Here is a 22897-nt window from a genome sequence, read left to right as displayed (position 1 = left end):
CGTGGCCTCTCTGAAGGTTATAGCCTGGATTCGGTCAATCCATCTGATTTCCTCCGAGTCGTTAGCCATGGCTGTATCTAACTCCGTCACTCAGTCTGAAAATACAAGAAATGTAAAATGAAAAATAGTTTAATAGAAACTTAGAATAATGTACTTTTGAGATAGACTATAGCAGAAAACTTCATAACTTTCCATTTGTTCTGTGGAGGGGGGCCTCTAATTTCGAAACACCCGGTATATTTAGATGAAATAAAAAAAAATTAATAGATGAATAGATAAATAAACAAAAGGATAGGTAAATTTCCATTTATTGAAAATCTACAGTTCGAACTCTTCTCTCTCAATAACCAGGCACATGCGGCCATTGTAATGAGAGAAACGGACAGACAGGCAAACAGGCCAAGAGAAAAGCAAAGGCAGTTTGCTGAAAGAAGAATATTAATAGAAATATTGTTCCCTTTGGGTATATCTAGGCCACAAGACCGTTTAAAAGGCTTTTAATTCACCTTTTCTGCTGTTTTAAAAGGGAAGAATGAAGGAGCCAGGGCATAAGAAGATAATTGTTATTATTAATATAATTATTCAGAAGATGAAACCCATTCCAGTGGAACAAGCCCACAGGGGCCACTGGCTTGAAATTCCAGCTTCCAAAGAATATGGCGTACTTTTGAAAGGAGTAACAGAGGGTAATAGGACATATAGAAAGAAGAAATAATTTATTAAAAAGAAAAATCAACAAATTCACGAGAAAGATTAACAGAAGACTTTCTTACCGTTTCATTTTGAGAAGAAGAAGGTGAAGAAGGGAAACAAATAGAGGAATTTCTTGTGATTTCTTCGCAGGGGAAAAATGAGGAAAAACGAGAATTTCCTGATATTTCTTTCAAGGAAGAAGAGGAAGAGTGAGAAGCATACGACAAGAAGAATTTCTCATTGTTTTTTTGTTGTGCGAGGAAGAAAAAAGATGGAAAAAAGGAAGAATTTGAGGGCAGAAGATAATTGCCGATCGACTTTCAATATCAACGCCTTAGCAACCGAACGTCTAGGTAGTGCTCTAGATATGTCAGTGTCACGCCAACCCTAATCTGCCGACGGCTAAAGAGAGAGAGAGAGAGAGAGAGAGAGAGAGAGAGAGAGAGAGAGAGAGAGAGAGAGAGGCTAGAATTTGCCCTTGGTTAATTGCGCACAATAATTATTATTCCAATATAGAAATAAATTCTTTTTTCTTTTTAAGCACTCCTTAAAAAAAATAGGAAGAAATTCAACCTGTTCTTACCTTTCTTGTTCTTGTTCTTCTCTCTAAAAAGAAATAGCATAATGTTTTCTTTTTGCATGCCGTTAATTTTTCTTCCTTTAAGGAAGTGGCCAGAAGTTATTCCTCATCTCTTATACCTCTATACATTCTTCCTGAACAGAAATAATAAGGATTTTTTCTTCTTCCCATCCTCCTGAAGGCAGGATCCCTCGCAGTTATTTCCAGTGACCTCCTAAACTGCAATAACAAATATTTCTTCTTCTTCCGATCCTCCTGAAGACAGAATTCCTCCTAGTTACTTCCAGTGATCTCCTGGACTGCAGTAACAAATATTTCTTCTTCTTCTTATCCTCCTGAAGACAGAACTGCTCCTAGTTATTTCCAGTGACCTCCTGGACTGCAATAACAAATATTTCTTCTTTCCATCCTCCTGAATACAGAATTCCTCCTAGTTACTTCCAGTGATCTCCTGAACTGCAATAACAAATATTTCTTCTTCTTCCTATCCTCCTGAATACAGAGTTCCTCCTAGTTACTTCCAGTGATCTCCTGAGCTGCAATAACAAATATTTCTTCTTCTTCCCATCCTCCTGAAGACAGAATTCCTCTTAATTACTTCCAGTTACTTCCTGAACTGCAATACCAAATATATCTTCTTCTTCCCATCCTCCTGAAGATAGAATTCCTCCTAATTACTTCCAGTGACTTCCTGAACTGCAATACTAAATATATCATCTTCTCATCTTCCTCAAGACAGAATTCTTCCAAGTTATTCCCAGTGACCTCCTGAGCTGCAATAACAAATATTTCTTCTTGCCATCTTCCTCAAGACAGAATTCCTCCTAGTTACTTCCAGTGATCTGAACTGCAATAACAAATATTTCTTCTTCTTCCTATGCTCCTGAAGACAGAATTCCTCCTAGTTATTTCCAGTGACCTCCTGAACTGCAATAACAAATATTTCTTCTTCTTCCCATCCTCCTGAATACAGAATTCCTCCTAGTTACTTCCAGTGATCCCCTGGACTGCAGTAACAAATATTTCTTCCCATCTTTCTGAAGACAGAATTCCTCCTAGTTACTTCCAGTGACATCCTGAACTGCAATTACAAATATTTCTTCTTCTTCCCATCCTCCTGAATACAGAATTCCTCCTAGTTACTTCCAGTGACCTCCTGAACTGCAATAACAAATATTTCCTCTTCTTCCTATCCTATTGAAGACAGAATTCCTCATAGTTACTTCCAGTGACCTCCTGAACTGCAATAATAAATATTTCTTCTTCTTCCTATCCTCCTGAAGACAGAATTCCTCCTAATTCTTTCCAGTGACCCCCTGAAGTGCAATAACAAATATTTCTTCTTCTTTCCATCCTCCTGAATACAGAATCCCTCCTAGTTACTTCCAGTGACCTCCTGAACTGCAATAACAAATATTTCTTCTTCTTTCCATCCTCCTGAATACAGAATTCCTCCTAGTTACTTCAAGTGATCTCAAGTGCAATAACAAATATTTCTTCTTCTTTCCATCCTCCTGATTACAGAATTCCTCCTAGTTACTTCCAGTGACCTCCTGAACTGCAATAACAAACATTTCTTCTTCTTCCTATCCTCCTGAATACAGAATTCCTCCTAGTTACTTCCAGTGACCTCCTGAACTACAGTAACAAATATTTCTTCCCATCTATCTGAAGACAGAATTCCTCCTAATTACTTCCAGTGACCTCCTGAACTGCAATAACAAATATTTCTTCTTCTTCTTCCCACATTCCTGAAGACAGAATTCCTCCTAGTTACGTCCAGTGACCTCCTGAACTACAATAATAAATATTTCTTCTTCTTTCCATCTTCCTTAAGACAGAATTCCTCCTATTATCTACAGTGATCTCCTGAACTGCAATAACAAATATTTCTTCTTCCCATCCTCCTGAAGACAGAATTCAACCTAGTGATTTCCAGTGACATCCTGAACTGCAATAACAAATTTTTCTTCTTCTTCCCATCCTCCTGAAGACAGAATTCCTTTTAGTTATCCCCAGTGATCTGACGTTTCAAGACCTCGTTAGCTTTCCTAAAGATTTTGAACGGAAGTGATTTGTAAAACTACGAAAGTGGCTTACGAAAGCCATTATGAAAGCCACATTAAATCGTGTTCCTCGACACTAATGTGCTATATAGTTTTTATAAGTATCTTGAAAAAGATGCACGACACAGAATGATATAGAAAGCACTTAAAGAAAGCCACATGTGATACGAGTTGGGACCAGATGTACAAGTTTTCAAATAGTGACATACAGAGAACAAAATCAACTACCTTCGTATTATGACGTATTTGTCAATTGACATTTTACGTTTAAGTATTTATCTAACCCTTTGCTTATTCATCTTTGTTTATTTGTGGTTCTCATCATTATCTCTTTAGTATATTCCCCTTCTTTTTAGCTCTGTTATTTTCCTTATGCTAGATATTAAGACCCTCCGTTCTAAGCCTCTTATACTCCTTTAACCAGCAATTTTCTTGTTCTCTCTCTCTCTCTCTCTCTCTCTCTCTCTCTCTCTCTCTCTCTCTCTCTCTCTCTCTCTCCCTTTGTTCTCTTTACTTGACGTTTCTTTCTAATTATTTTTAATAATCATGGTTGTATCTCCATATTTCTCACCCTTTCATATTCTCACTCCTCAAATGTTAAACAAACAGTCCATCTTTATAATTCATTAGGTGTGTTATTCATATTACACTTCTGTGTATATATTTCATAATCTTATTCTTATCCTCTCTCTATATCTCTGAAATTAAGAGATGCGATACCAGTTCAAAGTACAAATCAATTGCTCTCTCTCTCTCTCTCTCTCTCTCTCTCTCTCTCTCTCTCTCTCTCTCTCTCTCTCTCTCTCTCTCTCTCAATAGGCACTGACCTACTTTCGTGTTCCCTGAACCCCTCTCTGCTTTCAGGAATCAATTCCGCCCTCATTCTGAATATGATCTTTCGTATTTATTGCTCTCTCTCTCTCTCTCTCTCTCTCTCTCTCTCTCTCTCTCTCTCTCTCTCTCTCTCTCTCTCTTACGCAATCACAAAAAAATGACTCGTTTTATTTTTCATTCTTTTCTTTCCTTTTTCTCCCTTATCTCTCTCTCTCTCTCTAACACACACACACAAACACAAAAAACTAACTCAAAGGTACAGTACCTCGGTTGAATGAGAGAGAGAGAGAGAGAGAGAGAGAGAGAGAGAGAGAGAGAGAGAGAGAGAGAGAGATACGTACGTCTGTTGCATCATGGTCTTTTTCTCTAGCTCTGTATAATTCTTCAATGGGAAGAATCAATCCTTTTTATTTTACAGAATAAAATTGTCTAATTGTTTTGACCTGACTTAAAACGGTTCAATGTTTTTCCATAAAAAAATCCTCTTGTGTAAAATATATTTCTTTTATGACATTTCTTTTTGTGTTTTTGTTTCCTTAACTGTCGTTCACTTTTTTCAGTACCGTAAATTTTCTCGATTTACTGTATTTTTTTTTTAAGAGGTCGTAATGTAGCTGTTAAATTGTGTATAATAACATTATACGCACGCGTGCATATATATATATATATATATATATATATATATATATATATATATATATATTATAGCTATCTATCTATCTATATAATACAGTATATATATATATATATATATATATATATATATATATATATATATATATATGAAATTTTTATCACACCGTGATTTATATACAATCATGAAGCTACAAATGTCGCTTAATATCGAAATTCACGCTACCTCGGTATATCTCGTTGGAGAATTGTCGCCGAAGGGGAATTTATATAAGTGATAAATGAATTGGAATCGTGGGGACACGAACCCAAGACGAAAGCCTATTCAGTGACTCCAGTTGACGTAAACCATTGAGCCATATATATATATATATATATATATATATATATATATATATATATATATATATATATTGTGTGTGTGTGTATGTGTGCGTGTATAAAGAGAGAGAGAGAGAGAGAGAGAGAGAGAGAGAGAGAGAGAGAGAGAGAGAGAGAGAGTTTTTTTAGCTTAGCTTGGAATTTTTTTTTATATTAACTTAATTTTTTTCCTCGTTGTATTATGTTATGTAATCAAGGTTCACTCGTTGATTAGAAGTAAATTGCCTACTGCATTTCCAAATTATTGTATATATACAGTATATATATATATATATATATATATATATATATATATATATATATATATATATATATATATATATATATATATATATATATATATATACTGTATATATATATATATATATATATATATATATATATATATATATATATATATATATATATATATATCGTATATTAGCTTGTGTCATACTTATAAAATAACTAAATTTAATATGATATACAATATTTGATTAACTGATATTCGGCAGTTCTGTTAATATATCTGCATTTATCTTGGCTTCAGTAAAACACACAGCTGTCAACTGTCGTTTTATTCACCTGTATTATATAGTACTTAATTAAGAGATTCAAGTCAACTAAATTTGACAGGGCCTGCTGTTAATTCAATACTTTAACGTTCATATATTTTCGTCTCATTTGTTTTCGTTGTAGATTAGTAAAGTTACCTTGTATTTATATTACACAGCACCGTTTAGGCTTTTGAGATGGCTTCATTTTTGCGATCTCGGTGAAAATGTCAAAATTGCCTGCAAATGTCAACAAAATGTAAAGGGGAACCATTCCCCACAGGGTTGGGTTAGATATTACCAACCCTACCGACAAAGTAAATAATCAAGTCACTAATGTTCTCCTAATTCATAAGTTATGAAGTAAGGTTTTCTTTGTTTTTAAAGAAAATTAGTTTTAAATTTCATAAAAGCATCTACAATTTCGTGTTAATGACAGTTGTATACGAGTAAGGCAAATAAATTTGTTGGTATGACTGGCCATCTCGTCTGTCGTCTGCAATCGGATCGAAAACAAAACATTCCAGGGACCTTTCCATTTCGAGCTGATTTACTCATGAAGAAAAGGGCCAAGGGATCGCCCTTTTCTTCGTTATGGTGCCATTATCGTGAATTCTAAGGTGAGGGTGAGTCCATTTTATAAGAAATTCACCAGCGAAGTGGTTAAGTAACTTGATATAGCGGTTTCTCAAATGACGCCGAAAGATGACTCATAATTGTCACTTCAGCCCTTTTTCACGAAGCATCGCCTTGACACTTATGTTTCAAACTTTTAAATCTGTTCTTTTTATGGAGAGTGAAAATGGTTATTTTTATAAATGTATTCCGTTCGCCTTATGTTTTTTAATCTGCTTTAAGCCTATCGCTTTGGCTACATAGCCTATAGCATGCTTTTTTGAGTGGAGCCTATAGCATTCTTTTCTGAATGGGCTAGCGTAGCCAACTCTTAGCATGGCAGCTTTGACTTTTTTTTTACTTTTTAATGTATTAGAATAGTTATTTTACAACATTTTCCCTTGTAATTTAATTAAATATTTCAAATTAAGGCCTAGCCTAACCTTTGCCACTTTTCCATTCTCATACCCTAGACTGGTTGGTGAACGTGGAGGAGACGGCTGCACGAAGATATTGTTTATTAATAGGATTCCTTGCCTGAAGAATACAGAAAAGAATGTATTATATAATACAGTACAGGTGAGGTAATTTTAGAAATTAGCAAGATAACAGAAATTTTACTGTCTTTTGTTTATATTTTTTATCGTTACGCAGAACTTTTGCCATGCTTAGTATAAACCCCTTGGTGATGAACATAATGACATAAACAAAAGATGGTAAATTTCTCTTTGTCTCAGTGAATTTCTCAGATTATCTTATCTGCGTTGTGTTATATACACCCATTTTTTTTATTGTTCAGTCAAAAATTGTATTGATAAATATTATCTTCAACCAGCTCCCTTCTTTATGTTTACACACTCATCTTGTTTGGTAAGCTTATGTAACTTAGACCTAGTCTAGGTGATTGCTGATAAACACGAACCCATCTGTGCCTTGGGTTATGGGATGGTATGGTAATGAAGATTAATTGTTGATTTATGGTGTCAAAAGCAAGCTCGGTACATTTTGACAAAGTGACTGTTGCTGCGTCTGACTGATGGGTTTGCACACAGCCCACCAAAATTCAATTTAGCGATGAGTATTTGAATTTTAATGTTAAGGTAGGCAAGTCACAAGTGAAAACTTTCATTGTCTAAAAAAAGGTAAAACTGGTTTTTATGTCAGCTGTTTAGTTTAGGCTATCATTGGAATGTATCATATGTGGATTTTTAGCAGTTTTCAATTATATGATTACCACTGGGTATTTTGGTGTATAGGACAAAAGAATTTGTGGATCTCATAGAGCACTTTTTGTGGAGTGGGACTAGAAGTAAAGAAAATAAACTAAATTGTAGAGCTTTTGGGATTTAAATCGGTAATGATTGTTCTGTGTATGGCGATGATATTTTTGCCATTAGTAACAAGTAGAACGGTGTGCAGAAAGTTAGGTGAGGTTGAGGTAGGTTAAGTTGGGATGCATTGTAGTTTCATTAAAAACAGTGTAAAACTGGCAACCCCTTATTTTGATTAAAGAAGACACTATTGTATAATTAATTGTTTTACTTTAAAGTTTTGATTGGGATATACTTGAGTAAGAATACTGAATAATTACTGTACATGCAGTCTTTTTTATCACTCGCATTGTGTTCATACAAACCCTATAGTTGAGTAAACAGTATTAATTTTGCCTAAGAAATAAAAGAAATTATGTTGTGAAATTTTCAAATTACACATCTCATTTTTCAGTAAAACAGAAGAGATTGTTGTACTGTCAGTTTTTTAGAGGTTAAATTTTCCCAATAGAGTTTGCTTGCATTTTTTGCATCTGGGTTTGCCAGTCTGAGGGTATTTCATATGCTTTGGCACATTTTTTCTGCTTTTGAAATAGCTTGTGGAAAGCTTACCAGAAATTTGGTTTCCTGTCAAAATAATATTTGCAGTATATTTATATGTTTGTAAAGTAATTTGAAATTAAGATTGCATGTCAAATTCCTAAAATTGATTATAATTAGAGTTTTATATGGCCTTGTGTAGATGAAATCTAATTAATTGTACAGTGATAAGTTTCCTAATGGTTGCAAAACCTTGAACTAGAATAGTTTCATTGTCAGGATTCTGTGTGCTCGTATTCCCTATCTGGCTTGTTCTTTGAACTGCATTACAATAATCCTTTAGTTATCTGGATTAATAGAGCCAAGGGCCCTTGGATAGTGGCGAGTTAAAAAATCTAGTGGTGTTAAAGGGAACTCTGCACACTCTCTCACCTAACCTTGTCAATACCACATACGATAACTGTAAATGCTCAGTATGCTTATGAACAACCACCATCACACTTTAAACTGAAAACTTGATGCAAAAGGCAATTATGCACCTTTTTTCCCCATATTTGTGTTTACCCACAGCCTACCATGGTTTTATGACCATTAATGTATTTATATACAGCCACTTTATCAGTTGTTACTATACAGTACTGTATTAAGATACATGAGACACAGAATATGTAACTTACTAGTTAAATGAGGAGTTGAGATGCTATAAGCATACAGTAATCCATTTGCGTAAGTCAAATAAGCTATTACAGCTGTATTTAAGGTAATGGTAATGAAACTTATTTTACTTGCAGAATCCATTTATACTGTATCGTTTCCTTGTCATATCATCATCCTAATATGTACGAAAAAAAAGATAGTCTTGCCATTTGTAATGTTTACATTCTCAGAATCAGCTGATTGAGCCTAGTCTACTAGCGAAAGAATTAGAGTAATTTTTCAGTTGGTAAAAGAAATGAATGTGTTAATGGAATAATTTTTTTATTTTTGTACATGAATGTAAAGTGCACCTGTATACTAATGTAAACTAACATGCTTTATGTTATAGTAAAATCCCTCAAAATTGCAAAACAGCTGGTTACCTATTCAATGTTGTTTAAGCCAGTCCTTTGGTAAGTGGTTAATTATAAGAGAAGGTTATGAATTGTTACATAAGCCATTAGTTTGGTAATCTTGTTTAACAGCCTAGCCCATTACATTCTACTGGAAAAGAAATATGTTCGGTTTGCAATACAGTGGATTCCTGCCTATTTGCGGTTCTGGATTTGTGGCTTTGCCTATTCACTGATTTCTCTGTGGAACATATGTACACATTATTCGCAGAAAATTCGCCTATTCAGGGTATTTTTCATAGAGAAATATTGACAAATTACTGCATTTTCAGATAACTTTTATGACTAAATATACTTTTTGATAAAACTATTAAAATATTCAGGTATAAGCATTTTTAGTTTTAGAGGGCTTTTTGGTGTTTTGAACTATCAAAATAGGCAGTTATTGGCATTTTTAGGGGGGTTTTAAGTATTCGCGGATTTGAGGTATTCACGGATTTGAGGTATTCGCGGGGGGGTTAGTGGTATGCAACTGTACAGTGTTTTAGCAACACATTACAACACCCTGTGTGTACATCTTTAGTACATATGGCATTTCTCAATGACGACTGTTCAAAGCAAATTCATTTTCAGACAATACTAAAATTTATTGGAATTAATGAGTGCATGCATACGTACGTACCCTATGCATAAATCATAACTAAAATAGTAAAGGAGTGTGTGTGTGTGTTACTGTCTTAGGCTTTGATGTAAAAATACCTCAGTTGTTCTCTCTCTCTCTCTCTCTCTCTCTCTCTCTCTCTCTCTCTCTCTCTCTCTCTCTCTCTCTCTCTCTCTCTCTCTACCATATCTCAGTACTGTACATATCCTTTAATGAAATATGAATTACTGTATCATAAACATAAAAACGCGAAACTAAGCCATTGAACGAATGTATACATACGTATGTATGTGTTGCCATTTTTTTGTTTTGCTTGCTTTACTGTACCGTATTTTATTACAAGGTTAGTTGACTCTAAGTTTGATTATCACATTCATATCATAACAGTACACAAGAGAATAGGTTATTACTGTTGATATTTCATTTCTAATCACTGTAAGAGTATTTAAAATGTGATTTGCATATGTAAGCAAGACAAAACCAAACAGGTTTTAGCAAGTTCACAGACTCCGTGGAATGAGTGTGTGCATAGGTAAGTATACTGTATGTACCCTATGCATATGATTGCATTTATCTTTTAGTTTGAAAAAAAAATTAGAAAATACAGTCAAAATAGAAACGAAAGTGCTTTAGCATAAAATATAAATAAAAAAGTAAAGGAGTGTGTATGTGTGTGTGTGTGTTATTGTACTTAGGCTTTGATGTCAACATACCTAAGTAATTGTTCTTTCTCTCTCTCTCTCTCTCTCTCTCTCTCTCTCTCTCTCTCTCTCTCTCTCTCTCTCTCTCTCTCTCTCTCTCTCTCTCTCTCTCTCTCTCTCTCATGGCACCCAACTATCTAACCCCCTCCCCCACCTTGGAAACTTCTTGAAGCCTCCCCGACCCCCAAAACCCTTTCTCAGATGGTTTAAGTGTAAGCATTGTTGCCAACATTTTTGTGGGGCTGTGCAGCATTGCCCAACCATCAGAGGACAGTTTTTCAAAATTTTTGAAATTTATATACAGTATATATCATATATCTTTGGGTCCTTTCTTCGGGTGTGTCGGATAATGTTGAACTCCAGGTAATGGTAATATGGATAATTGAAGGCTTACTGTAGTTTATTATGTGTTTTTCATAGGCAAGAGTGTCATAGTATTGCTATTTAAATTAGCATTAGATTGCTAAAGGTGTAGTTTCATGAAGGACTGTAGCTTTGCCTTTCTGTCTTGCCAAGTCTGTTGTAAAAAATACTAAATAATGATAAACAGCTTTAAAATTTCATTTAACATTTAGTCCTTGTTACTCTGTCTCCAAAGTATGCTGCCTCATTAGGTTGTTAATTCCAAAACTTACTAGTTAAATGAGGAGTTGAGATGCTATAAGCATACAGTAATTTCTTTTGTGGTGATATATCGAAGCAGATATGAAACATACTTGATGGTTTTGCTCAGAAATTGAGAAAGACTTGATAGCATTTGACCAGTGTCTTGATTAGTGTATGATTACTGTGCAACACTTGGTAATCTGTAGTTTGTATGGGATATTAGCATTAAATAAGGTATTAAAGAAGAAAGCAACTTACATGCTGTCTTGACACATAAGCATCTTGTGCAGTGCTACCACTGAAAAATTCATAGAAATACATTTTAAGTATTTGTTTGTTACTTGTGAAATGAGAATACACGTTTTCCTCTTTGTTCCCCTACTACTGTTTCTGTCAGCTTGTTATAATGCTGTGATAGTATCATTTAGTTAGTATTTTCAAGGAAAATGAATACAGGTTTTGAATTGTTTCCTCATGAAGAAAATTAGGAATTTTTACCTGATCAAGCTACAATACAGTTACTTTCACTTAAGTGCCACGTAACTTTTTACTCTCTTGTTATTCATAATCTGTACTTGTACTGCTTGGAGATATAGATGCAACCAGTACTTGATTCCATTACAAAATGTGCTGTAGTATGTTTATAACTACAAAGTAAATAGAAATATTTGTTTGTTCATGAGACTTACCTGTCAGATATATATATATAGCTGTATTTCTCCGAATCCGACAGAATTTCAAAAACTCGTGGCACACGCAGTGTGGCCAGGTGGTTAGTACTCATTCCCGCCGCTGGGAGGCGGGTATCGGGAACCATTCCCATTTTCTATTCAGATTTTCTCTGTCGCTGGTACTGTCAGCATCTGTTTTCAGTACCTCCGTCTCTGGATTTCATTAACTCATTGTTTCCACTTAAGTATTCTCTTTGACTTTTGGTTTTTGGACTTTGGATTGTGGATTGGCATACGCTTTTTTGTGGACTGTTTTTGAATTTGCTATTGATTGCTCTTTGAATAATGTCTGGAACTAGTTCTGCTAGCTTTAGAGTATGTTGTGTGAGTGAGTGTAAGGTGAGGCTACCGAAAGCTTCGGTAGACCCTCACTCTGTTTGCATGAGGTGTAGGGGGCATGTATGCTTGATCAATGATCGCTGCAAGGAGTGTGAGTCTTTGTCTGATGCGAGCTGGAAGATGTTTGATTCCTATGTTCGTAAGTTGGAGCGTGACAGGATCAGGAGGTCTTCCTCCAGGAGTGTTTGTAAAAGTCAGGGTACTAATTCCTCTCCTGATAACCCAAATGTAGACATAGTTTCACCTATCCCTGTGGTTTTGCCTTCGGGCCCTGAGGTTGTGTCTGCGGAAGGTTTGGCCCTGACAGAGATTATGAACACCATCCATGCTCTGGAATCTAAAGTGACGTCGCTTCAAAGTGCAGTGAAGTGTAGTGTTCCCCCTAGTGTTGTGGAGGGGGCGTCAGATCGGCCCCATAATGCTTCTAGGCCTGGACCTCTGTCAGACTCCCAGGACTCGGAGAAGGCATGTCGAAAGCCGTAAGAGGGTTACGGGGGCTTCCCACCGATCTGGCGTCCCTTCGGCAGGACCTGTTGTCGCTTCCCAGGCTGCCAAGGATTGTGCTCCGGCATGTATCCTTAAGGACTGCTTCTCGTCCTCCGAGGCGTCCTCCCCTCGTAAGGGGTGGAGCTCTCGGAAGGACTCTCGCCCGCTGAAGAGGAGCTTCAGAGAAGAGGACGCTTCACGTCAGCTTTCGCAAGGCATTGTTTCACCGTCATCGGAGTGTTTTGACGCTTTCCCCGCCACAGAAGAGGACCAGGACGTCGTCAGAGGAGGACGTTTGTGAGCGCCCCAGTCGCTCCAGGGAGAGAGCTGTTTTAGCTCCCGTGAGGAGGAAGAAGGCGTCCCCTCGCCCCTCGTCTTCTCACAGGATCAGCTCTTCCCCCGAAAAGGAGACCTCTCCCTCCGAGAAAATTTTGCTGGATATGCAGCATCAGTTGGCTTCTCTTCTTGCAGAGAGGGAAGCAGAACCGCGTCGTCGATGCAAGGACTCGAAGCTGCCTATCAAGAGGTCCAGAAAGTCCCCCTCTCCTGCGCCTTTTTCTTCGTCTCCGTCACCTGCTTCCTCGCCCTGTCGTCCTCACGGCTCGCTGGTTCACCATCGTAACGTTCGTCAACAACGTGACGCTTCGCAAGCAGCTGTCCAGGACGCCTCGGTAGCTGCTTGTCAGGACGCTCCTCTCGCTACCGTGCAGGGCGCTCGGCCGGATGCTCGGCTGGACGCCCGGATGGACGCTCGTCAGGACGGTCACCAGGACGCCTCTTTAGTTGCTCGTCGGGACGCTCCAGAGCAATCAGAGCCTGTGGGGAAGAGAAGATCCCTCCTCCATATTGGACCCCAAGGCCTTCGTTCTCCTAAGGTTTTGGGTGACTCTCTGGTTTCTCCCATTGAAGAGGGAGAAGTCTCTGGCGAGTCGGAGCCTGCGGACATTGAGCAACCTTCTGCTTCCTCGTCTTCCGACTACCAGGTGTTGACCGGTCTTCTTAAGGACTTGTTCGGTGACAAGTTCAAACCCTCGGCTCCTCTCTCTCCTCCTTTGCAGTTAGCTTCGTCCAAGACGAGGAGAGCGCCGGGGTTTGTTAAAATGACTTCATCTCTTGCTACGAAGAAGGTCTTCAAGAAGGTTAACACCTGGATGGAGGAAAGGAAGACCCAAGGCAAGACTTCTTTTGCCCTGCCTCCGTCCAAGCTTAGCGGCAAGGCAGGTATGTGGTACGAGACAGGAGAGGACGTCGGCTCAAGAGTTCCTTCTTCGTCTCAGGGAGATTTTGCCAGCCTAGTCGACGCTCCTAGAAGGTCCCTCCTGTCTGCAGCTAAGGTGTCTTGGATGATGTCGGAGACAGACCATCATCTGAAGGGACTATTCCGCACCATGGAGGTTTTCAATTTCTTGGACTGGTGTTTGGGAGCTTTGGACGTCATGCTTAGAAGCCCCGACTCGATCAGCCTGGGGGAGCTGTCCAGCGTGTTGAACTGCATGGACAAGGCCGTCATGGATGGCTCAGAGGAACTGGCTTCCCACTTTTGTACGGGCCTCTTGAAGAAGAGGGCCTTGTACTGTAATTTTACATCTAAGTCAGTTTCTCTGTCGCAGAGGGCAGAATTATTGTTCGCCCCTTTGTCGAGCCATCTCTTCCCCCAGTCTTTAATCAAGGACCTCGCCGCTAGTGTAAAGGAGAAGGCCACTCAAGACCTCTTGGCCCACTCGTCTAGACGCCCAGCAGTCCCTTCTACGTCGTCGTCGGGTCCGACCTCCAAGAAGAAGAAGCCCTTTCGTGGAGGAGCTTCTTCCTCGAGACCGTCTCCACGAGGAAGAGGTTTTTCCAGAGGCGCAGCCCCATCAAAACCTAGGGGCAAAAAGTGACTTTCAGCGCCTCCAGACACCTGTGGGAGCCAGGCTTCTTTCATTTGCGGGAGCCTGGAGAGCGAGGGGGGCAGACACCTGGTCCCTCAAAGTTCTCGAGAAAGGATACAAGATCCCCTTTCTCGACTTGCCACCCCTGTGCACGTCGCCCAGGGATCTGTCGCCCTCGTACCATCAAGAGAAGCAACAGATCCTGTTCGACCTTTTGGAGCAAATGCTCGAAAAAAGAGCCGTGGAGCAAGTCCTGGAGCTGGACTCCCCGGGATTCTCAACCGACTGTTCCTAGTTCCGAAACAGTCGGAGGATGGAGACCAGTCCTAGATGTGAGCAGACTGAACCGCCAGTTTTTGAAGGAAAAGTTCAAGATGGAAACGTCCCAGTCTGTTCTAGGAGCGTTAAGACCAGGAGATTGGATGGTCTCTCTGGACTTACAGGATGCTTACTTTCACGTTCCCATACATCCCCAGTCAAGGAAGTACCTGAGGTTTGTACTGGGGGGACGAGTCTTTCAATTCAGAGCTCTTTGCTTCAGACTAAGCACAGCTCCCATGATCTTCACGGTTATCATGAGAAATGTGGCGAGATGGCTTCATTTGGCGGGTATTCGTATCTCGCTTTACCTGGACGATTGGCTCATCCGAGCCTCTTCTCAGTCAAAGTGTCTGGAGGACCTGAATTCGACTTTAGAGTTGACGAAGTCCCTAGGACTTCTAGTGAACGAAGAAAAGTCCCATCTGATCCCGACGCAGTCCATCGTCTATCTGGGGATTCAGATGGATTCAGTGGCTTTTCAAGCTTTTCCATCCCAGGAACGTCAGCAGCAATGCTTAGAAAAAGTCTCGTCCTTTCTAGGGAAGGAAACATGCTCAGTGAGGGAATGGATGAGTTTGCTGGAGACCATTTCCTCGCTGGAGAAGTTTGTTTCCCTGGGGAGACTTCATCTCAGACCGCTCCAGTTTTTCCTGGCGGAAAACTGGATGGACAAGGAGAATCTGGAGGAGACCCTGAAGATCTCTCCCATTGTCAAGAATCACCTGAGGTGGTGGCTCGACCCCTCGAGGTTGGCAGAAGGGGTTTCTCTACGCCTTCAGAGCCCCGACCTAGTGTTGTTTTCCGACGTGTCCAGGGAGGGATGGGGAGCAACACTAGGAGGGGAAGAAGTGTCAGGCACCTGGAGAGGGGAACAGGTGTCCTGGCACATCAATCTCAAGGAATTAGGGGCGATCCTGCTGGCCCTTCAATTCTTCGAGAGCCGAGTGTCAGGCCGAGTGGTACAAGTAAATTCTGACAACACCACAGCCCTGGCTTACCTCAAGAAACAGGGAGGAACTCGCTCCCGTTCCCTGTTTACCCTGGCGAAGGAAATCCTGCTTTGGACCCATGCACGGGGGATCACGATCCTTACGAGGTTCGTTGCAGGCGTGGAGAATATCCGCGCGGACCTTCTCAGTTGGCAGCGTCAACCTCTACCGACCGAGTGGACCCTTCACGAGGAGGTGTGTCAGGAGCTGTGGAGGTTATGGGGACGTCCCTTGGTGGACCTCTTTGCGACGTCCAGGACAAAGAGGCTCCCTCTATACTGCTCTCCCGTTCTAGATCCAGGAGCAGTAGCAGTAGATACCCTCCTCTGGGACTGGAAAGGTTTGGATCTCTACGCCTTTCCTCCCTTCAAGATTCTGGGGGAGGTAATCAGGAAGTTCTCAGCGTCGGAAGGGACGAGGATGACGTTAATCGCCCCTTTTTGGCCAGCGGCAGAATGGTTCACAGAGGTCATGGCCTTCCTGGTGGACTTCCCAAGGACGCTTCCCCTGAGGGTAGATCTGCTCAGGCAGCCCCATTTCGAAAGATACCACAAAAACCTCCCCGTTCTGAGTCTAACTGCATTCAGACTATCACGAAGTTGGCAAGAGCGAGGGGGTTTTCGAGAGCAGTGGCAAGGGCTATCGCCAGTGCCAGGAGACCCTCCTCCAATGTGGTCTATCAATCTAAGTGGGCCAATTTCAGGAAATGGTGCAGGAGCAATGGGATTTCCTCAACCACGACCTCTGTGCCGCAAATAGCAGACTTCCTGCTTCATCTCCGAGAGAAGGAAAAGCTGGCAGTCTCAACAATTAAAGGCTATAGAAGTATGCTGTCGGCAGTCTCCAGACATAGAGGCCTAGACTTAGCCGACAACAAGGATCTTCACGATCTCTTGAGATCCTTTGAGACTGTCAAGGTTCCTCAACCCAGGACGCCTCCCTGGAACCTGGATGTAGTCCTGAAGTTTCTAATGTCAAATACTTTTGAGCCTCTGTCTTCGGCATCCCTCAAGAATGTGACTAGGAAGGCTATTTTCCTAACTGCTCTGGCGACGGCGAAGAGAGTTAGTGAAGTTCAAGCCATCAGCAAGCACATTGGCTTTAGAGGGCCCAATGCCGTATGCTCCCTAAGTCCTATGTTCCTCGCCAAGAATGAAAATCCTTCAAACCCTTGGCCCAAGAGTTTTGAGATCAAGGGTTTGACAGGGATTCTTGGGCAAGAGTCAGAGAGAGTCCTGTGCCCTGTCAGGGCTCTCAAATTCTACTTGGCCAGGACGAAAGAAAGTCGAGGCCCGTCGGACAATCTGTGGTGTTCGGTTAGAAGACCTGACTTACCAATGTCCAAGAATGCTCTGGCATTCTTTTTAAGAAGCACAATCAGAGAGGCTCATTCTACCTGCCAAGACAGCGACATGAGACTTCTGAAAGTCAAGGCTCATGAAGTGAGAGCCATTGCGACTTTGGTGGCTTTCCAGAAGAACATGTCCCTTAACGATCTTCTGGGTACCACCTTCTGGCGAAGTAATTCAGTGTTCGCTTCGCATTACTTGCGGGATGTGAAGACGACTTTCGAAGACTGCTCTTCGCTAGGACCATATGTTTCCGCAGACACAATGTTGGGGGAAGAGAGCAATACTCATCCTATCCTTTAGAGGTTAGGAAGTATTTTTTTTTAATCTTGCTTTTGTGTTTTTGGTTGTTGGGTGGCCACGGAAGGTGGACGTCCCAGTCGTTAGCCTATGTTAGGTTCAATGACTTAGATAGGCTCGGTCAGGTGGTTGGTCGTTGCTCCTTTTGCCCTCTCAGTATGGTCGTATGATCTAGTCCCATTGTGGTCACGCTCCTGTGGACAGATCATCTAGAACTCACCAGCTATATAGGTCACTACCTTGCTGGAGACTCTAGTAAAGCAGAAGCAGGCTTGGGTGACTGTAACCTCGAAGTCAGCTATGCTAACAGGTAAGGAACCAAGGCGTCAATCGCCTACATTTATTTGTTTCCTAAATCCTATTCTGTCTCTTCCCACCTCCAATGGTGGGATTCAGCTATATATATATCTGACAGGTAAGTCTCATGAACAAAATGATATTTTAATGATAAAATAAAGTTTGTTCATACTTACCTGGCAGATATATATAATCATAGTGCCCACCCACCTCCCCTCAGGAGACAGTGGCACTAGAAAATCTGAATAGAAAATGGGAATGGTTCCCGATACCCGCCTCCCAGCGGCGGGAATGAGTACTAACCACCTGGCCACACTGCGTGTGCCGTGAGTTTTTGAAGTTCTGTCGGATTTGGAGAAATACAGCTATATATATATCTGCCAGGTAAGTATGAACAAACTTTATTTTATCATTAAAATATCATATTCTTAATTATTTGAGTATCCAAAGACATATCCGGCTTTTATTCCTCTAAGGGATGCATTCACTACATAGTCTAGGGTACAGTACAGTACTCACTGTATGGCTGGAGCAGAAAATTTGCTGCTCAGTTTTATGTAAGGGCCTTTTAGCCTGTATATTACCTTGAGCATATTTTAAGCAGCAGCTTAAGTTTTATAATGTAAATCCATATCCCTACAGGTGAAGAGTTGGTTTTTCTGTCTTTGTGGTTGATACCTTTATTTATTTCTATGCGTAAAGTAGTGTGAGCTTGTTCATGGGCTGTTTAGGAAGATCAGCAAAAGAGATGCATTTTGAAAAAAATTTTTCCATCTATAAAATATGATGTTAAAAGATTCCATTTTACTTGTCAGATTTTTACAGCATAGAGTACTGTATTAGCTCCATTTATGTTATCATCCTGAATGTCTATCAGAAGTCAGTGTTCTGTAACAACATAAATACATCTGTTCCACAGGTTAAGGGATGGTCCAAGGTGCAGAGGCCAAGATGAAGGGGAGCGCCTCAGAGTCGGTGAAGGTTGTCGTCCGGTGCCGTCCCATGAACGAGCAGGAAACTGCTCATGGGTACACAAGGTTAGCCCTTCTTCAACTGTCCTAGGAATTAGTGTTTTTAGAAACAGTGTGTACCAAAAAATTTCCATGAATAGAATTTTTTGCTGTTAGAAACTACAGTGGACCCCCACCCATTCGCGGTTCTGATTCCAGTTCCGGTTTTGCAGCTTCACCTATTTGCAGATTTTTCTGCAGAACACATATACACATTATTCACAGAAAATTTACCTGTTTGCCATATTTTTCATGGAGAGATATTCACTAATTACTCTATTTTTTTTATAATTTTTGTGACTAAATGCATTTTTTGTGATAAAACTTAAAATACTCGGGTATAAGCAATTTTAAGTAGAGTTTTTTTTTGCTGTTTGAACTATCAAAAGAGACAGTCATAAGTGTTTTTAGAGGGGTGTCAAGCATTCGCGGATTTTAGCTATTCGTGGGGGTTTGTGGTACACATCCCCTGTGAATACCGGGGGTCGACTGTATATTTATTCCCTATACTGTATTGCTTATTGTATGGGTTTGTTTAAGCTTATTTCATTTTAAATTACTATATGCTTCAGTGTAGTCCTTGTAATAAAAGGGAGGAGATAACTGGTTTTCCAGACCTCTTTTTCTTTAATACAGGATATTTCTGGTAGCCCCTTGATAATAACTTTGGAATTTTGTATGAAAGCCTTCTTTTATTGTAATGAGATAGCTGTGTATTATGACCTATCCATGAAAAGAACTACATTGTAATGCCCTTTCTGGGTTTTGGTGTTCTTTTCTTTTACTGAAACAATAGGAAAGTAAGAATTGTTTTGTTTTGAAGTCACATTTTGCTTTTATCTTCCCTATGGCAAATACAGGCATTTGAAAGGAGACCTCTATGACAGGATGCTCTAATATCCAATTGTTCCTACACAAACACAAACCCTCGTTCTTTATGTAGGATTTAGCTTTTATGTAAAGAACTTTAGGTTTGTATGTTAGGAAAAATAAAAATTACTTTTAAAACTTGCTATTTGCTCTTGCACAAATACAAACCCTCATTCTTTACATAGAATCTAAATCCTATGTAAAGAAATTCAGGTTAGTTTGTTATGACAAATACAAATTACTTTCAAAATTTGGTGTTGTGTTGTTTGAGAAAATTGAACCTTCTTGAATATAGCTTCACCTGGTATCTTAGGATTTGCTTTTAGTCTTTTACTTACTGAAAGCAAATGCTTCCTAGGGTGGTGGATATGGACGTTGACCGAGGAGTGGTGGAACTCAGAAATGTGAAGGCACCGGAGACTGACCCAAGGAAAACCTTCACCTTCGATGCGGTGTATGACTGGAAGTAAGTTGTTCATCTTTGCAATGTCTTCCATATTTCTGTGAACCACAAACTTAGTAAAATCAGATGTGAGATTTAAGAATGCTGTATTATATTCAACTTTAATTGTTTTTTACTGTAAACGTCATGTGATTGTAGCTTCAGACAGTAGAGTGGCAAAAATTTGTTAATTTTTTGTGGCAGACAAACCTCAAAACTTAAGAAGTGAAGATTACATTGTTAATTTAAAGAAAATATACTTCTTGTTTCAGCTCCAAACAACTTGAACTATATGATGAAACATTCCGACCTCTTGTTGACTCCGTTTTATGTGGTTTTAACGGCACGATATTTGCCTATGGGCAGACAGGAACTGGCAAGACATACACTATGGAAGGTGCAGTATATTGTATTTTTGATGCATAATATTGCTGTATTCTTATTTATTTCTGTATGTGATTAGGTGACATGAAATTTGTATGTTTAGTGTCACATGTTTTGTGAAAGATACTTTTTATAACTTGCATTTTAATCCCACATATTCTTTTGGTTTTTTTAGGAATACGAGATGATCCAGATCAAAGAGGAGTCATACCAAATTCATTTGAACATATTTTTGACCACATAGCTCGGAGCATTAACCAACAGTACCTCATACGAGCTTCGTATCTCGAGATTTATCAGGAAGAAATTAGGTAAGCTTTTTAGAAGTGGATGATTCTATAGAATAAGTTAAATTATGTACAGTATGTCAGTATGAGCTGTTCTGATTAGCATGAGGGTAACAATCCTCTGGACTGGGTTTAAGTTGGGAAACTACAATATGTACATGGCAGATATATTTGTGTACAGTACATACTGTACACAGTACTGTACATCTTAACTCAGTTTCTAACATAATTATGCATAATGTATATAATTTCGTATCTAATTTGTATTTCATCATTATCATTACTAAAATGTGTCCTATAAGTACCGACTGTATTATATTATCGTCTGTAATACAGCATTACCTGTATCATAGTATCTTCTATAGTTTGTAGCTAGTTTGTAATGAGACCACTTGAGTTACTTTTTAGAGTCTCTGTGTTAGCTAGAAATATCTCTTATGATTGTTGAATTGTAATTTGTGGAATCATTAACACTGACACTTATTTGTTCTTTCCATAGAGACTTGTTAGGGAAAGACCAAAAGAAACGACTTGAACTGAAGGAACGCCCGGACACTGGGGTGTACGTTAGGGATCTGCAACAGTTTGTGTGTAAAAGCGTTAATGAAATCCAACACGTCATGACTGTTGGTAACCAGAATAGAGCTGTTGGGTAAGTGTGGATTCTGTTGCTTGTTGTTATGCCCTTGCAATTTACTTCATTTATTTTCATCTGCATAGACTAATACGCTTTTCCCTTTAAATGTGGATATTAGTAAAAGTCAGGTTACACCCTCTTTTTGCTTATCCCATATGAATTGTCAGTGCATTTTGAATAATGCTGTCTGAATAATAATAGAGAGTTCAGTTTTTAGTCTAACTTACACTCCGTGGGGAGGACTCACTTCTGTATATGAACAGCATTTGTTTATTGCCCATATGGTAAATTTGTTGTACAGTTTAGTATTACTGTATTTATGTTTTCGTTACTTTAGTCATATTGCTCTTAATACAGACCTCATCTTAACAGACTTCTGTACCTAACAGCTACATACATTATCACCCTTTTGCCATGCTTCCTTTTTAGATATGATGCATTTTTAAATAAATCTCTCGCATTGAATGTTGATTGTAAAGTACAGGCTAAGTTTAGGTTAGGAGCTATATCTGGAATTCATATTAGCTGTAAGATATCTAAAAAATATGCAGGTGCAGGCTACAACATAGGGTCTTTTGTTACTTAACAGACTTTGTTACCTATCAGAAAGTCAGGCTCCCAAAGCATCTGTTAAGTTGAGGTGCTACTTCATTGGTACTGCAGTGTTTTAATTTTATTATTTAGACTTTGGTGAAGTAATAAATCCCTCAAGTAGGTTAGGCCACTGTTTTCAGTGTAGAGACTGATGATGATTTTACAAGTAATCTAGCAAAATACTGTATGCAGGGTTGCACTTGAATTATAAACTAATTCTGTCAGATTAACTTGAACGTTTTTTTATATTTCATTATTGTTTTTTTCTATTTTATTATTGTTGTAAATATAATGAATACACTGTCTTATACTTGCCGTTTTTATACAGAAAGTGGTTTGTGCAATCATTTCTTCAGCATTTCGTACTTGCAATTAATTTCTCAGTAGTTGATATGCCGCTTGCTATGGCTTATTGTAATGTGTAACTGGAAATCTGCCTACTGTGTATTTTTACTTAAATGGTGAATAGAAAACTGTAATTTATTTAGTCACTGTTTCATTTTCAGTGCCACGAACATGAACCTTCATAGTTCGAGATCTCATGCTATCTTCATCATCACCATTGAATGTAGCGAGATTGATGACAAGGGAAAGAATCATATAAGGGTGGGGAAACTGAACCTTGTTGATTTGGCAGGTTCTGAGAGGCAGTCTAAAACTGGCACAGTGGTAAGTAATAGTGATTTGTGATTTGGTTGTCTCTTGTGCACAAGTTACATTCAAGTGTAAGCAAAGTTTTATGTCAATTACTTTCATTTTTATCCATTTATTAATTTGTTAATGTATTTTTTCTTTACTAGTAACTAATCTCTTCTTTCTGTATTCTG

At 39.2% G+C, this 22897-nt stretch overlaps 1 protein-coding gene across 6 annotated transcripts in view; it reads left to right on the top strand.

Moving 5' to 3' along the window:
* The first annotated feature begins 6204 nt into the window (after window positions 1-6204).
* The window catches only part of LOC136843695 (kinesin-like protein KIF3B), a 93129-nt gene continuing 76436 nt past the window's right edge, over window positions 6205-22897 (top strand). For 5 of the 6 annotated variants that reach the window (XM_067112268.1, XM_067112265.1, XM_067112267.1 and 2 more), the window contains exons 1-7: window positions 6205-6340; window positions 18766-18883; window positions 20085-20192; window positions 20441-20565; window positions 20728-20863; window positions 21339-21491; window positions 22577-22739. In XM_067112268.1, coding sequence (XP_066968369.1) covers window positions 18774-18883; window positions 20085-20192; window positions 20441-20565; window positions 20728-20863; window positions 21339-21491; window positions 22577-22739 — 795 coding nt within the window. In that variant the 5' untranslated portion in view covers window positions 6205-6340; window positions 18766-18773. The remainder of the gene's footprint in view (window positions 6341-18765; window positions 18884-20084; window positions 20193-20440; window positions 20566-20727; window positions 20864-21338; window positions 21492-22576; window positions 22740-22897) is intronic. The other variant, XR_010854649.1, reaches the window with a different exon arrangement.

This window comes from Macrobrachium rosenbergii, chromosome 12 (assembly GCF_040412425.1).
Source record: "Macrobrachium rosenbergii isolate ZJJX-2024 chromosome 12, ASM4041242v1, whole genome shotgun sequence".
Taxonomy (NCBI): Eukaryota; Metazoa; Arthropoda; class Malacostraca; order Decapoda; family Palaemonidae; genus Macrobrachium; species Macrobrachium rosenbergii.
This window is presented reverse-complemented; position numbering and strand designations above follow the sequence as displayed.